At 35.3% G+C, this 16,315-nt stretch overlaps 1 protein-coding gene and 1 long non-coding RNA gene across 2 annotated transcripts in view; both read right to left on the bottom strand.

Moving 5' to 3' along the window:
* Positions 1 to 1,982: 1,982 nt before the first annotated feature.
* Positions 1,983 to 5,210, bottom strand: LOC129927242 (uncharacterized). The gene is made up of 2 exons (XR_008778871.1): positions 3,728 to 5,210; positions 1,983 to 3,690 (listed from the first exon to the last, which is right to left on the bottom strand). It is a non-coding gene; the product is annotated as an uncharacterized LOC129927242 (long non-coding RNA).
* Position 5,211: 1 nt separating this feature from the next.
* Positions 5,212 to 16,315, bottom strand: part of LOC106050671 (phagosome assembly factor 1-like) — a 35,395-nt gene continuing 24,291 nt past the window's right edge. The window contains exons 4-14 of the mRNA XM_056035228.1: positions 14,206 to 14,249; positions 12,856 to 12,935; positions 12,451 to 12,530; positions 12,237 to 12,340; positions 11,627 to 11,739; positions 10,266 to 10,342; positions 9,210 to 9,350; positions 8,031 to 8,113; positions 7,285 to 7,402; positions 6,975 to 7,106; positions 5,212 to 5,784 (exon numbers count right to left, since the gene is read on the bottom strand). Of these exons, the coding sequence (XP_055891203.1) occupies positions 5,698 to 5,784; positions 6,975 to 7,106; positions 7,285 to 7,402; positions 8,031 to 8,113; positions 9,210 to 9,350; positions 10,266 to 10,342; positions 11,627 to 11,739; positions 12,237 to 12,340; positions 12,451 to 12,530; positions 12,856 to 12,935; positions 14,206 to 14,249 (1,059 nt within the window). The 3' untranslated portion in view covers positions 5,212 to 5,697. The remainder of the gene's footprint in view (positions 5,785 to 6,974; positions 7,107 to 7,284; positions 7,403 to 8,030; positions 8,114 to 9,209; positions 9,351 to 10,265; positions 10,343 to 11,626; positions 11,740 to 12,236; positions 12,341 to 12,450; positions 12,531 to 12,855; positions 12,936 to 14,205; positions 14,250 to 16,315) is intronic.

The following is a 16,315-nucleotide window of genomic DNA, read 5'->3' as shown; positions in this document are numbered from 1 at the left end:
AGCTCTGTACAAAGTCTTTTTAGACATTTAAATAAAGCTTCTTCCTGGCCAGAATGAGAAGTTCCTGTACAAAACCATCAATAAGACAAGTTTGGCCAGATTCACATTGAACCATATCTTTAGTACCATCAGTTCCTTGAATACATATGAATATAAACAATTTATCTTCTCTATATATCATTCTCATCGTTGCCCGACCATGCAGGACATTCATCATGGAAAGATAATTCTTTTATTTATGCAAGTCGGACTAGAGTTACCCCACGTAACTGATTGTGCAAGGCCCAGTTTGAGTAGGGATATGGGTAATAAGTGAAAATTAAAGAGTTTGTATTAGATATAAATTCGTTACTACATACAGAATTACTTTACAAGCCTTGCATGTAGCAAAGTCATACACTTTATCATAAAAATTAGATTTCCTACAATAGCAAGAATTACCAAATGTTCCCATCTATCTTCGAGAATTGTTAACCTTCATTAGTTTGAAGCGCGAGAAGCTTCTTTCACCAGATTCCACAATTACGGGTATTGTATAACGCATTGTTTTTTTTTTCCCACGTAGGATTGGGGTTTTCCATATCGAATGATACCCCAAAATGACAATTTTGTCTATATTTCAGGAGATCCTTATGAGTTATCAAAAGATTTTAATAATTTCTGGAGATTTCCAGAACTTTTTTGTATATTTTGAAATTTCCGGAGATTTCCAGGAGCTTCTGCTAAATCATGAGGTCGCGGGAAATCTGTTATAAGTTATAAAATGGTTTAATTTAACAATTTACACCTAGAATTAGCGCGGGTCCCACTGCGGTTGCAAAGGTTGCAGTGGCCTAAGTCCTAAATACTGGTGTATGCTACGCCATGGGTTAACTAGTGTAATAATAATATATATCCATTCATACACTGTGGTATCATGACATGTCAAGAGTCAGCTTAACAATACAGCAAAACCTTCGACATCTTATGTATTAATGGAGATATGGTTCTGATTGTTGATAGTTTGCAGTTCATAGCTTCTGATATTCATGCAGAAAATATTGAAACCTGCATGTAGGGACCACTTTGGGTGGAATTTTAAGTTTTTGTTTCCACACAACTATCTGTATTAAAAAAAAAAGGAATATATAATTTAAAAAAAAAGTTAATTTTAATTATGTATATTGATCAGTAATTGGACAGCCAACATTCTTCAAAGTTCTCTTAAAAATGCTGAGTAAATCGCAAATATTTAATTTGTTGAAATCAAAAGATAAATTAAGAATTTGAACTAAAGTGTCTACTTTTTGCTTTATTCTACAAGTGGAGTGTAATGAGCTCTGTACAGAGTCTTTTTAGACATTTAAACAAAGAATTGAATTTTACATCTGAGCCCAATTCTCCCACAGGGTGATGGGCAGCATAGTTTTGAACCCAGGACCATTGATATGACAGTCCATAAACCACAGGATCAGGCAGCCTTATTTTTTGTTTTCTTCCTGATTCTCTTGGGGGAGTTGTACCATAAGAACAGACAACTCTTTGTTTTTTTGTTTCTACCGTCTAATACTGTCCACCAGTTCCTCTTCTGCAGGGGAAGTAATTGTTCTTTTCTATCTAGATCTATTGACTTCTGATCTTGTCAGTACAGAGAATACCCACAAAGTAGAAGAAAAACTCTGAATCCAAACCTCTGCTGCCTTCTGGCTATACCTCAATATAGAAAAGGTGAACTCTGAGGAAATTTGGTGCAGTGACCTTTGGCAGCCTGCAAACCTTCTGGTTTTAAACTGTATTGGGTACATGCTGTTCCTTTCGAAACTGTTGCATTGAGTAGGAGGAACTGCTGTAAGGGTGACATCATTCAGAACATAGCTAATGTTCCAGCTCATGTTTATGACATAAACCAGTGTCACAGAAGAAAGACCGTAAAAAAAAAAAAAAAAAAAAAAATTAAACAGACAAATTCTATCTCTAGATTTAAAACAAACAAGACAAATATATAAGTTTGTCCCCATAGAAATTTTTAATAAGAAAATTGTCACACTATAAACATTTGCAAATATTTTATCATTCACTGTGTAGTTCAAGTCAGACATGAATTGTATATAATGGAGACATCCAATAAACATGTACTTACACTAGGACAGTGGACAAGGAAATAGTAATGCTTTAACACATGACTGAGTTATTGCCCTTGTGCTGACTCCAGGGATCAGAGTGGTTTCACTGGCCAAGAGTTGGAATGATACTGTGTCACACTAAAAGCAAAACTTTTGACTTGGTGTTCAGTCAATCATAAGACACAGAAATGCCCTTGAAAACTATTTTCATAACTAACCCTGTTCTCAGATTATGGCTATCACAATATCAATGCTATATATATATATATATATATATTATGAAAAGTAAACTATCATTGATCAGATGGTCACTTCAACTTAACTGGTGGTGGACTTACAAACACGATTACAGTATGACATGAATGGCAAGATGAACATTGACTTAAGGACATGTAGTGATACAAAGAGGATAGTACTAGAAACATTTGAAGAGAGAGTGGTTTCATTGGAAAATGTTTCTTTAGGTAGCAGTATGTTTTGAAAAGAGGCAAGAAATGTGAGATCCTTCTCTTGCTACTGTTCTAGAGTTAGCAACACCACTAGTCACTGACTCATCAATGTTCATGTTACATGGAATGAAATAGTCTTACTTCAAATATTTCTGGAGTGCTTTTTTTGTGTGAAAATATTAATATGTCATTAACAATGTCATCTAAATATATTGACTAAACTATGCAACTCTATTAATTGAGCTTTAGAAAAATTCACCAAAACAAAATTACAACACAAAAAGGATCAGAGGTTTGAAATGTTATTGTGGCTTTCACACAAAATAAATAAATTCCTTTAACAGTGTAGAAAGGATTAAAAATATAATTTTTAAAGCTGAGTTCTTATTGGACATGTCTGAAGTGGCATACAGAATATTTTTTTTTAAATGTAACATTTTAATGATACAAATGTGACATATATCAATAAATCAAATGTATAAACAAGAAGATCAATTTTTTTAATGACTTAGAAAAGTTGATATCTTTACAGCAAAAAAAAAAAAAATAACAAAGAGGCACTTAACTTTTTATTTTATTATTTTTTGCATGAAAAAAAACTAAAAAATCTGACAATATTTCTGATGTATGAAAGAAAAGTTGGACACAAAAGTTGATGTCAATATGAACAGACTGGCAGCAAGAAACAGAACAGAGAGGGGCTCTTCATTCAGTGACAACACAATTCACATCTTTTACTGATGTACCCGTAAATAAAATATTAGACCAAGTGATAGACATTGCCCTTCACTTAAGACCAAGTGATAGACATAGATTTGACTTGTTTGTTCTTACAGAATTTTTAAAAAATGTGTCTAAAATATTTCCTTACATTTTGAAAAAGAATCAAAACATTCTGTAAAAGAAAACAATAAAGCTTCAATGGTTTGTCCAACTCTTAACTGCAGCAAAAAAGCTACTTATAAAAACAAATGAGGACACACCTCTGAAGACACAAACAAGGAAATGGTGTGAGGACACACCTATGAAGACACAAACAAGGAAATGGTGTGAGGACACATTTCTAGAGACACAAACAAGGAAATGGTGTGAGGACACACCTCTAGAGACACAAACAAGGAAATGGTGTGAGGACACACCTTTAGAGACACATACAAGGATATGGTGAGGACACACCTCTAGAGACACAAACAATGAAATGGTGTGAGGACACACCTCTAGAGACACAAACAAGGAAATGGTGTGAGGACACATGTTTAGAGACACATACAAGGATATTTGGTGTGATGACACACCTCTAGAGACATATACAAGGAAATGGTGTGAGGACACACCTCTAGAGACACAAACAAGGAAGTGTTGTGAGAGAGAACAAACCTCTATAGCTAAATTAAAGATGGTGTTGAAAACACACCTCTAGCAAGCGAAACAAAGAGATGGTGTCAATTGAAAGCACTAGGAACTGTCAAACAGAATTATACTTTCATAAATAGAGTACTGATCAATTAAAAAGAACATGACTTGTGGGCTTTATACATTGAGCACAAAACATGAGAATGGTGCCTGATGTTTGAATGAAATCCTGCTCCCAGAATGTCAGCTTTAACAGCCAAATACCTGGTACAAAATGTTAGAAAAAATCCATCCATGTCAAAATGAGAAATTCAGTTGATCTACCAAGAACAATATACATTATGAAACCTAGTTCACAGGATGAGGAACCTGGGTTTAACCATCAGCATACTTCTGGATGGCTAAAGTGTGCTTACAAATCTCCCTGGCATGAAATTATGTTCAACAAAATAAAGAGCTGCTGTGTGGTGTGAAAACAATCCAACCCAGAATGCATTTTATTAAACCCCACGATAAAGATACAGTTAATACAACTCAAAAGGTTGATAGAATATACATAGTAATTAGAGAAGAGCATACTATATGTCAGATGTAATGGACTACTTACAGTGAGTGGTCCATTGTGGCCCCTGTACACTAAATACTAAACACTGGAACAATGTTCACTGACATTATTTGAAGCCTCAAAGTAACAAACCATTGATAAGACATATCTGCAGTCAGTCTACTGCCCAAATCAAATTTGATGGCCGCTGAAGTGTTCAGAACAACCAATGATATTGCAGGAGAGAACAAATAAGTTCATCACTCAGAAAATGAAATGATAACTCATTTATCTAGAAAATAACTAAAAAAAATTTAAGTTACTGTATAAAAAATGAATTATTCTTAAAATATCAAAGCTTACACCAAAAAGGATTTGTAACAACTAAATATCTACTAGTGACCCTCCAACACAATATCTGTTCAAGAACTGAAAAGTCTTTTGGAGTGAATGTTGAAACATTTAATAAATGGACAAATTAAGTCCAAAGCACAAAATTTTGTGGCATTTTAAATTCATCAAAGGTCAAAAGTTTCATAAGCATTGAATATTTTTTTTAATTTAAAACTTTTTTTTTTAATAAAAACATAATTACAATTGAAATCTTATTGTAAATGACATTTTTATTTTCATCACATTTTATAGAATCTAGGAACTGAAACAAAAGTCAAACTCAAAGAAAATATGACCCCCCCCTCCCAAAAAAAAAAAAAAGATAAAATTATAAACAAGGCTTTGATATACAAGGAGGGTCAGCTCTTCAAATCTTCAAATCTATCATAAGACATTGGCACTGAGCAAACATTAAAAATGATAAAGTATTAGAAAATAGTTTTTCTTGAGAAATCTGAAACAACCATTGGATGCTGTGCCATACACACGTTTTTTTTTGTTTCACAATACAATGGTAGAACTGTGAGAACTTATAAGTAATAGACTGGAGTCTCCACTCAAGGATTTCTACAATTTCATTAGGTCAATAATTGTAAGAAATAAATAGGTTAACTCTATCTAGAATTGTTTTAATATAAAACAAATGTCTTTTAATAGAAAGCTCATTTGATTGGGATCAGCCCAATCAAACAAAAGCTTCTGGTTGAAGGTTACATGTCTTTTTTTGTTTTTAATCACAAGCAGAATAACCACAGTTGCAATTCCCATGGATTATTTCCCTTGTGTAAAACAAGGAATGAGTTGAGTACATGTCGAGCATACATCAGGTCACATAGCCAGCTTGCCAGTTTGTACATCAAGAGGAGGAGGAGGAGGAGGGTGTATCACGTAAGTTGGATGAGCGATAGAGAGTAACAGAGGCTATATGTTGATTTGACATCACCTGAAAAATAAAAGATCAACTCAGACACTACGAGAAAAAAATCAACTCAATAGTGCAACAACTTGCAACACTCTGCTTAACAGAGATTGAAAACAACACTAAGATGAAATTGGTACTTACAGAATTGTATTAAAAATGAGAAATCTTCAAATCCTAACAAAAATATTGTAAAGTGCATTTGTTCCTGCTATAGCATACTTATTGTACTGTGGTCTCATCTCTTCTGTGAAAACTTGGGGGAGGGGGGGGGAGAGTATAAGGTCTAAGGTTTCCATGCTGCGCCCTTGATAAGTAGCCAAGTGGTTTTAGCCACTCACCACTCATCCCACAATTATGGATAATGAAAACCTAATATTTATGTATGCAGTTATAAAAAACTATTCAATGATAAAACTAGTAGCAAGAAAGTAAAAAATGAGCTTGATATAAAGAAATTCTCATCAATTACATTCTTTCCTGTGTACTCAGATGTAGGACAGTACCATAATATTAAGGCATATCTTTGAATACCATACATGGTCCATACTCTCTACATTTCTTCACTATGTTATAGGAACACGACTACAACTCTTTTAAAACAAATCAACTGACAAATCATTAATTACCTAGTAAGTTATAATTGATGGTCTGAAAAAGTAAAAGAGGTGGGGGGAGGGGGCGCTCAATGAAATGGAATGAACCTCTCAGACTGTTTCACATCTAAACACAAAACAAACAGATTGTGCACTTGTACATGGCTGGCTATACAGGAAGGCAAGCTAAGGTACTTTTGATGAAAGGTTACAAATGAAGTTCGGTGTGTACAAAGGGGATGGAGGGGGGGGGGCCTACAGGGGAAAAAAGTTCCATGGAAGGAGCTAAGATCATATATTTACCCCAAAGGGCTACTAGACTTTATGTGTCAAAGAAGGGTGTTATAATGTGGATGAGAAAAAGGTTCTCCTCAAAATAAGCAACATGAAAACTTTAAAGCCATCACAAATTTTAGGCTAAGGGGAAATAAAAGGTATCAACTAGTGTTACATTACCCAAGGATAAAAAAAAACAAGTTACAGTCACCATACATACACATTTTTAAAGTTAACCTTAGTCTTAAAATTACTCTTTAAAATTAGATCCATTAACCTTTTTTAAAATCACAGAAGGCAGCTAACAGAAACAATTTTTTTATCAGAGAGAACAAAACTTACCTCAAATATCAAATCCTGCACACCATAACAGAAAGTCGATCCAAAGGGATTGCTTGTATTGGTCGATGCTGATCTGTTCAGTATAACTGGTCGATGTTTTGGGCTAGTTAGAAACTTTTGGACCTCATCCCACTTAAAAAATAAATAAAAAATAATGAGAAAAAGTTAAGTATAAAAAGTTGAATTAAAAACTTTTTAGTTGGACATTAGCATGTGATTTAAGATTCATATATTTACATATTCTCCCCTATGTTGATTCTAGTCTACATAGAAGCAATGTGAATGTTGACTACTGCAATGAAATGTTCACCTTTGAATATGCTGTCACCACCAGCAGCTCATCATCCAGCATACTGGACTGAGATTGACTAGCAGCTTTACTGGGGCCTTCTAAGGTGATGGGCAGCTTGAACTCACATCTGCAGTAACTGGAAATAGAGATGAAGATGTTTGTGTGTCTTACAACATAAGTAAATAAAATACTGGGTTCTCCCTCAAGAAGTTAATTAAAGTTAAAGTAATTAAAGTACTGGATCGGCCTTTAATATCTTCAAGTCAAAAGAGCACTGAAGCTCTCAGTCAAGATTTTAGATTATGGGAAAGTTAAATAAAAAGTCATAAAAATACCAAGTAAAAATCCTTGATTACAGCAATTTTTGAACCAGGTCATTCAGCTCACAAGTCAAACACAATGTAAAAAAAACAACAACAAACAAAACAACAAGGCTAAACCTTTCCCATTCAATTCAAAACTGGAGGTAAATTCTGAGAACCTCTATCTGGGCACAGGGGGGAGAAATCTATAAAATCTTTTCTATGAGAAGCCAGTTTGAAGTCATGAATTTGTCACAACATAAAGGCAAGACTAAAAGTTAGCAGAAAAGTTGTACTCTGTTGGGCAGAGCTATTACTTGGAAGCTTGCACAAGTTAAGTATTTTTTAAAAGTAAAATGGAAATAATAAGCAATTTATACAAACAAATAATCATTGTGGCACATGTTATAACATCCCAGTTCAAAGTATACTCACTGATTTGTCCACCATGACTAAACTTACATGTTAAAGTTATAGTCCCCAGGGTAGTTGGTATGAAGGACAAATTTCTTCACCCTGTGGGTTACAGCATCAAACAGAAAGTCCTGCAGTCAAACAGAAAGAATCAATACACCCCAAAACAAGACAAATATAAAAAAATACTTTAAAATAAAACAAACAAAGCCTATATTGTGTTTAAGGGGACTGTTACAAATTGCTGTTTAATTTTAGAGAGCCTCATCTCATAAGTGATGAATGAAAGTCAAATACATTTTTGTAGACAGGAAATCATTTGTGCCGGAGAGTGTGGCGCTCAGTGAGTAACTTCGCTAGTGCTGGAGAGTGTGGCGCTCAGTGAGTAACTTCGCTAGTGCTGGAGAGTGTGGCGCTCAGTGAGTATCTTGGCTAGTGCTGGAGAGTGTGGCGCTCAGCGAGTACAACTTTTGTTTCATTATAAACTTTTTTATTTCTCTTTTTATTTTACACATGTGTGAGTGATTGTTCTTGTTTTGGTTGTAAATTGGAGGTAGGACCAGGATTTTTCTTAAAATAATGACAACATTGTGTTTCCACTTCCACTTTTTTAGTTTATATCATGGGCCCAAAATATAAAAAAATATTTTTTTTTTGTGTGCATTTTATTAATCTTTGATTAAATTTAAAGTGACAAATAGTGTTTATGTTTCTGATTTTTCAATATTAATGGATTAAATGTAGAGTTATAAGGTTACACCTTTCAGTATATCAATTTTTTACTGAATTTTTTAAATATTTTATTTTTCTGTACTGAAGTTTAAACTTGTTAAAAGAAATATTTTCTTCAATGATTTATTTTATTTATTACACTTTTGTAGACCATTCATTTTCCTTTAAACTAAAATCAAATTAGGTTATATAATAAAGTTAGGTTAAATAGAATAATACAAAAAGATTAGTTCTAGTAACAATATCCCACTGCAGATGTTAAATATAATTTTTACACTAACATTTAAACTATTTTATTCTACTATAGCTATTGTACAATTCTTAATATCTACTTCTCTACCCAAAGCTTATCTTCCCTTATCTTACAAATCTCAAGCCTGGGGAGTTTTTTCTATATATTCTTTATAAACCTCCAGTTTTTAAATGTATTTCTTCTTAATGAATGTAACTACAGCTTATTTTCTACTGAAACATGAAGACACAAAGTCAACTGACCACACCCATAGTGAAGTAATTAAAAAAATAATCTGCACTGTGAGATCTGATGTGTTTATGAGCATCAGGTAAATGGATGCGCATCTTGTCCTCAGACTTGTAGAACTTGCGACTAGGACAGCCTAAGGCACTCACAACATCCTAGAGGAAGAGACATGTTGACAAAGGAGAGAAATAGAATACTACAACCAGTTCAAGCATAGCATTTAATTATAGGTCAGGATGCTTGTACACTACATCTCATTTTGACCATAAAGCAAAAAAAAAAAACTAAAAAAAAAACAAAAAACATTCAATAGTTTTAAAAATTCCAATTTGTTGAGAGTTGTGTCAAATGAATTGTAAACAAATTACTGCTTCCAGTTAAAAAATAAAACAATTTTTTTTTTTAATTTACACCATTAATCAGAGTAGAGAAGTCAGTTTATTTCACACTCTATTTGAGGAGTGATGTTCCTTTCATTCTTTCCAAATGTCTAGAACTTCTTTAGACAAATGACACAGAAAACTTAACAATGCGTAGCAGCAACAAAAAGACAATTTTGAAAAAAGCAGTGCAATCTCTGATGTTTTGTTCTTCAGAACGAGTCTGACTTCTGAATCAATAATTTTTTAATAGGATAGGTAAAATAAACCCAAAACAACTCTCAAAAAGCAGTATGACTGTAAACCCAGCACAATAAACCCAAAACAACTCTCTCATAGCAGTATGACTATAAACCCAGCACAAGTTAAACTTTGCTTCTATTGAGTCAAATTATTTTGAATTGGTTACTCTCCTGGTCCTGAGACTTTCCTGCGTCTGCTATCTTGTCCAGTGCCATTCCTGTTTTGGGGGGGAGAGCACCATTCAATCGCTGCCAGATCTCTCAATTCTGCATGGCTTATCTTCTGTTAGCTTAGCACATGTTCCATTTAAAACAAAATTAATGAATTACGACTGATTGATAAATAACTTTGACAGTATGTTTTTTTTTGCTGTACATTCAAAGTCATGTAGGGTACAAGTGGTCTAGTCTGTGCTAACACTTCAAAGTTTATACTAACATGATTTACCTGTACAGAGTCACCAAATTTGACAATCCTCTCCACTGATTGTTTATTGGAGTCAACAAGTTTACCCTGGACATTACCTGAAGTGAACACAAAAAGAAAAAATGAAGTCTCTAGTAACCACAATATAGTCCCTGAATAAATAATACCAAAAAACAAAATGTTCCTACTGATTACATAGTTGATAGGACAACTTATACAGTATTTTATTCCCACAGGTCTATACGACAACTAATACAGTATTTTATTCCCACATGTCTAGAGGACAACTTATACAGTATTTTATTCCCACACGTCTATAGGACAACTAATACAGTATTTTATTCCCACATGTCTAGAGGACAACTTGTACAGTATTTTATTCCCACATGTCTATATGACAACTAATACAGTATTTTATTCCCACATGTCTATAGGACAACTAATACAGTATTTTATTCCCACGTCTCTATAGGACAACTAATACAGTATTTTATTCCCATGTCTATAGGACAACTAATATAGTATTTTATTCCCACGTCTATAGGACAACTGATACAGTATTTTATTCCCACATGTCTATAGGACAACTAATACAGTATTTTATTCCCACGTCTATAGGACAACTTATACAGTATTTTATTCCCAGGTGTCTATAGGACAACTTATACAGTATTTTATTCCCACGTCTATAGGACAACTGATACAGTATTTTATTCCCACATGTCTATAGGACAACTAATACAGTATTTTATTCCCACATGTCTATAGGACAACTAATACAGTATTTTATTCCCACATGTCTATAGGACAACTAATACAGTATTTTATTCCCACATGTCTATAGGACAACTAATACAGTATTTTATTCCCAAATGTCTATAGGACAACTAATACAGTATTTTATTCCCACGTGTCTATAGGACAACTAATACAGTATTTTATTCCCACAGGTCTATAGGACAACTAATACAGTATTTTATTCCCACAGGTCAATAGGACAACTAATACAGTATTTTATTCCCACATGTCTATAGGACAACTAATAGTCCCACAAGTATGTGGAAGGTGGAAGAGATGTTTGTTGATAATGTTTTAATACAATTTGCTAAGGAGAGTGACTATAGAGATAATGTTATAAAACAACAATTTGCTGGGGAGAGTGACTATTGAGATAATGTTATAAAACAACAATTTGCTGGGGAGAGTGACTATAGAGATAATGTTATAAAACAACAATTTGCTGGGGAGAGTGACTATAGAGATAATGTTCTAAAACAACAATTCGCTGGGGAGAGTGACTATAGAGAAAAAAAAAGAAATGTTATGAAAGAAAAGTTGGTGAAATTAAACTTCCCAATTTCATTAAGAGGTGACCCTCTCACCTTCAGTGACCAAAATAAACTTAAGTCCTGATGTCACATTAATATCTCTGAGCACTTCCAGACAGTCCAAGAAACAGTTGCCATAGAAACATGTCACAGGTAAAGATGGGGCCCTGTATCAAGAAAGCAAACATGGCAAAGTAAATTGATTGATACTTTTGTTGACATTCATTGTGACATAAAGTATATACAACAAGCCCAAAACAACCCAAGGAACAACCTCCTACCCAGTAGTACAATGAAGTGCAGTAAAGTGGTGGCTCCCTAAGTGTACCCACTTCCTCATGCAGACTGCTTCTTAAATTAAAAAACTGGTTGTTGAATAGAAACAAAACTTTTTCAGCAGAATACGTTTGTAGTACAGTAATTATCTTCCTTAACTTAAAAAAAAAAATAATATAAAAATGTAAAAGTACACTTTAATCAAAATACTTTTTCCTGCTTTAAGAAATCATATATAAATTAGCTTCATTGTAAGCCCTACCATCGAGGCCAAGTTGTGGTATTCTGACTACCTTAGTTTTATGCATTAACTGTATCATACAAAAATGATATGACTAAGTCTTGCAATTAAAAACCTGTCACCTCTGAGGTAAGAATTTTGACTTACTTAGCATCAGCATAACTGTTGCCAGAGTAAATGAACATCCTGGCAACTGTTGGAGACATGCCATTAGGAAACTGGAGAGAACCAAGGCCATGAGCATAGGTGGGCTGCAGAGACAAGACAGAGTGATATAAAGACTCTCCCCCTTGGATGTGACAAACAATTGTCTGCATTAAAACCTAAATACAATGTTTGTTTGCTTTGTACATCAACTTACTTCATATCTGGAATTGATGGGGAAATCAAAAGAAAGACCTCGAAAATTTAACACAAAGAGCTGCTTTTCTGCTATGTACACTGAAACAAAACAAAAGTACATATAGTCTCAGGTACTACTCAACACTAAACAATGCTGACACAACACTAAACAATGCTGATGCAACAATAAACAATGCTGATGCAACACTAAACGATACTTACACAATACTAAATAATGCTGACACAATTCTAGAAACAGCTGACACAATACTAAACAATGCTGACACAATACTAAATAATGCTGAAACAACAATAAACAATGCTGACACAACACTAAAAGATACTAAGTAATGCTGACAGGATAATGCTAACACAATTCTAGACAATGGTGACACAATACTAAGCTACATAATTCTGTTCTCACCTCCAGGATGTGTGGCACCAAACGACTGATCAATCTGGTCAATGGTTGGCCTCACTTGAGGTGAGTTAAATGGAACTCCACTGCCAGAACAGAAAACAAATGTGTCATTTTACAAATTAATTTGAACTTAAATTTTTTTGTTTCATGCCTAACATAAGGTATAGTAGTATATTACTGTGTCAGGAGAAACTATCAAGATAGTAGTATGTTACTGTGTCAGGAACAACTATCAAGATAGCAGTATGTTACTGTGTCAGGAACAACTATCAAGATAGCAGTATGTTACTGTGTCAGGAACAACTATCAAGATAGCAGTATGTTACTGTGTCAGGAGCAACTATCAAGATAGCAGTATGTTACTGTGTCAGGAGCAACTATCAAGATAGCAGTATGTTACTGTGTCAGGAGCAACTATCAAGATAGCAGTATGTTACTGTGTCAGGAGCAACTATCAAGATAGCAGTATGTTACTGTGTCAGGAGCAACTATCAAGATAGCAGTATGTTACTGTGTCAGGAACAACTATCAAGATAGCAGTATGTTACTGTGTCAGGAACAACTATCAAGATAGCAGTATGTTACTGTGTCAGGAACAACTATCAAGATAGCAGTATGTTACTGTGTCAGGAGCAACTATCAAGATAGCAGTATGTTACTGTGTCAGGAGCAACTATCAAGATAGCAGTATGTTACTGTGTCAGGAGCAACTATCAAGATAGCAGTATGTTACTGTGTCAGGAGCAACTATCAAGATAGCAGTATGTTACTGTGTCAGGAGCAACTATCAAGATAGCAGTATGTTACTGTGTCAGGAGCAACTATCAAGATAGCAGTATGTTAGTAAAAGTGTCAGGAGCAACTGTCAAGATAGCAGTATGTTACTGTGTCAGGAACAACTATCAAGATAGCAGTATGTTACTGTGTCAGGAGCAACTATCAAGATAGCAGTATGTTACTGTGTCAGAAACAACTATCAAGATAGCAGTATGTTACTGTGTCAGGAACAACTATCAAGATAGCAGTATGTTACTGTGTCAGGAGCAACTATCAAGATAGCAGTATGTTACTGTGTCAGGAACAACGATCAAGATAGCAGTATGTTACTGTGTCAGGAGCAACTATCAAGATAGCAGTATGTTACTGTGTCAGGAACAACTATCAAGATAGCAGTATGTTACTGTGTCAGAAGCAACGATCAAGATAGCAGTATGTTACTGTGTCAGGAGCAACTATCAAGATAGCAGTATGTTACTGTGTCAGGAACAACTATCAAGATAGCAGTATGTTACTGTGTCAGAAACAACGATCAAGATAGCAGTATGTTACTGTGTCAGAAAGTCAAAGCCTTACCAATATTTTAACTTGACTTTGTTCATGCTGTTCACTTCTATGATCTGAAACAAAATTGAAACACATTTGAAACTGTCAAGTTGATCAGACAAGTGGATAGAATCAGTGCTGGACTCACAGAGTTACTGACAACCAAGTGAAGATAATTTGCATTGACAAGACATAGAGCAAGTGCTTTGAGTCATAATAATTAGATAACAATAACTTAAAAAAAAACAAGGTTACAAAGACAGTTTGTGTGGAAACACAAACTCAAAATCGGCCCCCGAAGTGGTCCACCCAGGCAGGCTTCAATATTTTCAGAAAGAACATCCGAATGAAATTATATCAAAGACAAATGAGAGATAAGAATGGAGAAAGAAGGTTGACAGATCTTGTGTAGTGCCCCAACGGTCCAGCAGGTGCAAGTGAATGCAAAGTTAAATGTGAACCTTGCCTATCTAGTTCCCCTTTCAGACCTTGTGGTCTATAGGGCAGATGATGTAAAGTTCATCTCTTTTTGTGGCCTACGGTTAACGAGGGTGTCATGTAGCCAGCACAACGACCAACCGCCTTTACTTTTCCCCAACTAATGTCAGGTACCCATTAGACCTGGGTAGACTCAGAGGCGCCCAAAGATTCCGAAGTTGAAAATCCCAGTCTTCACCAGGATTCGAACCCGGGACCCCCGGATCGGAAGCCAAGCGCTTTACCGCTCAGCTACCACGCCTCCCCTGGCCTAATTGAAGTGTTATGGTTGATGTAATTGTTTTGAAAAGGCTCAATCTCTTATTCGAATCCTCAAAAATAAAATAAAAAAAATATTTCTGCAAATTACAAGAAAAATGTTTAAGAAAATGCAGTTTACAAGAATACTATTCGTTTTAAATTAGGTCTAACTTATGCATACTAAATAGCTTTTTCTCTTTTAAAACTGCTTGCATTTAAAAAATTAGATTTTTCGCTTTCAGAAAAAAAAAAAAAGTAGCCGTTGCATCAGAGCTTTAAAATATTGTATGTCGGATTTTCACTATCTTTTCTAGTTTACGAGATCTAAACGGGACGGACGGACAGACATTTCACACAAAACTAATAGCGTCTTTTCCCCTTTCGGGGGCCGCTAAAAAAATACTTTTGGAGAAAGAGACTAAATATTAAGGGAACTATTTCATATTTGTTTACAAAGACATGTACTGACGTGTGTACCGTGTACTGACGTATGTACCGTGTACTGACGTATGTACCGTGTACTGACGTATGTACCGTGTACTGACGTGTGTACCGTGTACTGACGTGTGTACCGTGTACTGACGTGTATACCGCAACAAAATGTGATTGTTGGACACTTAGAAAAACGAAGGGGATGTGATCAGTAAACAGACAAGGAGAATCAATCTCTGCCAGCAGGCGGCATGAACTGGACAAGATGGACAACTCGATGGTTGTTCTAGATCAGGTGGAAATTAACACTTGGACCATCACTGATGTGAATCAGGGTCCGGATTGATAGGAGTCGGGTTCATTAGATGTAAATGAATGTTTACGATGAAAATACAAAAGTACAAGTTATAAAATCGAATGAAACATAGTTGGAGTTTGAAGGTTTTTTAGCACTGAAACTAATTATATATACTAGCAGCACCAAGGTGTCAATGTTATTGAGAGGAAAAGGGGAAGAAAATATGACGAAACATAGAGAAGTCCGGAGGAGGACTCGACGAGCAGCGACCAGTAGAACATAGAGAAGTCCGGAGGAGGACTCGACGAGCAGCGACCAGTAGAACATAGAGAAGTCCGGAGGAGGACTCGACGAGCAGCGACCAGTAGAACATAGAGAAGACTCGACGAGCAGCGACCAGTAGAACATAGAGAAGACTCGACGAGCAGCGACCAGTAGAACATAGAGAAGACTCGACGAGCAGCAACCAGTAGAACATAGAGAAGTCCGGAGGAGGACTCGACGAGCAGCGACCAGTAGAACATAGAGAAGTCCGGAGGAGGACTCGACGAGCAGCGACCAGTAGAACATAGAGAAGACTCGACGAGCAGCGACCAGTAGAACATAGAGAAGACTCGACGAGCAGCGACCAGTAGAACATAGAGAAGACTCGACGAGCAGCGACCAGTAGAA

The sequence above is a fragment of the Biomphalaria glabrata genome, chromosome 7 (genome assembly GCF_947242115.1).
Source record: "Biomphalaria glabrata chromosome 7, xgBioGlab47.1, whole genome shotgun sequence".
In the NCBI taxonomy this organism is placed as follows: Eukaryota; Metazoa; Mollusca; class Gastropoda; family Planorbidae; genus Biomphalaria; species Biomphalaria glabrata.
This window is presented reverse-complemented; position numbering and strand designations above follow the sequence as displayed.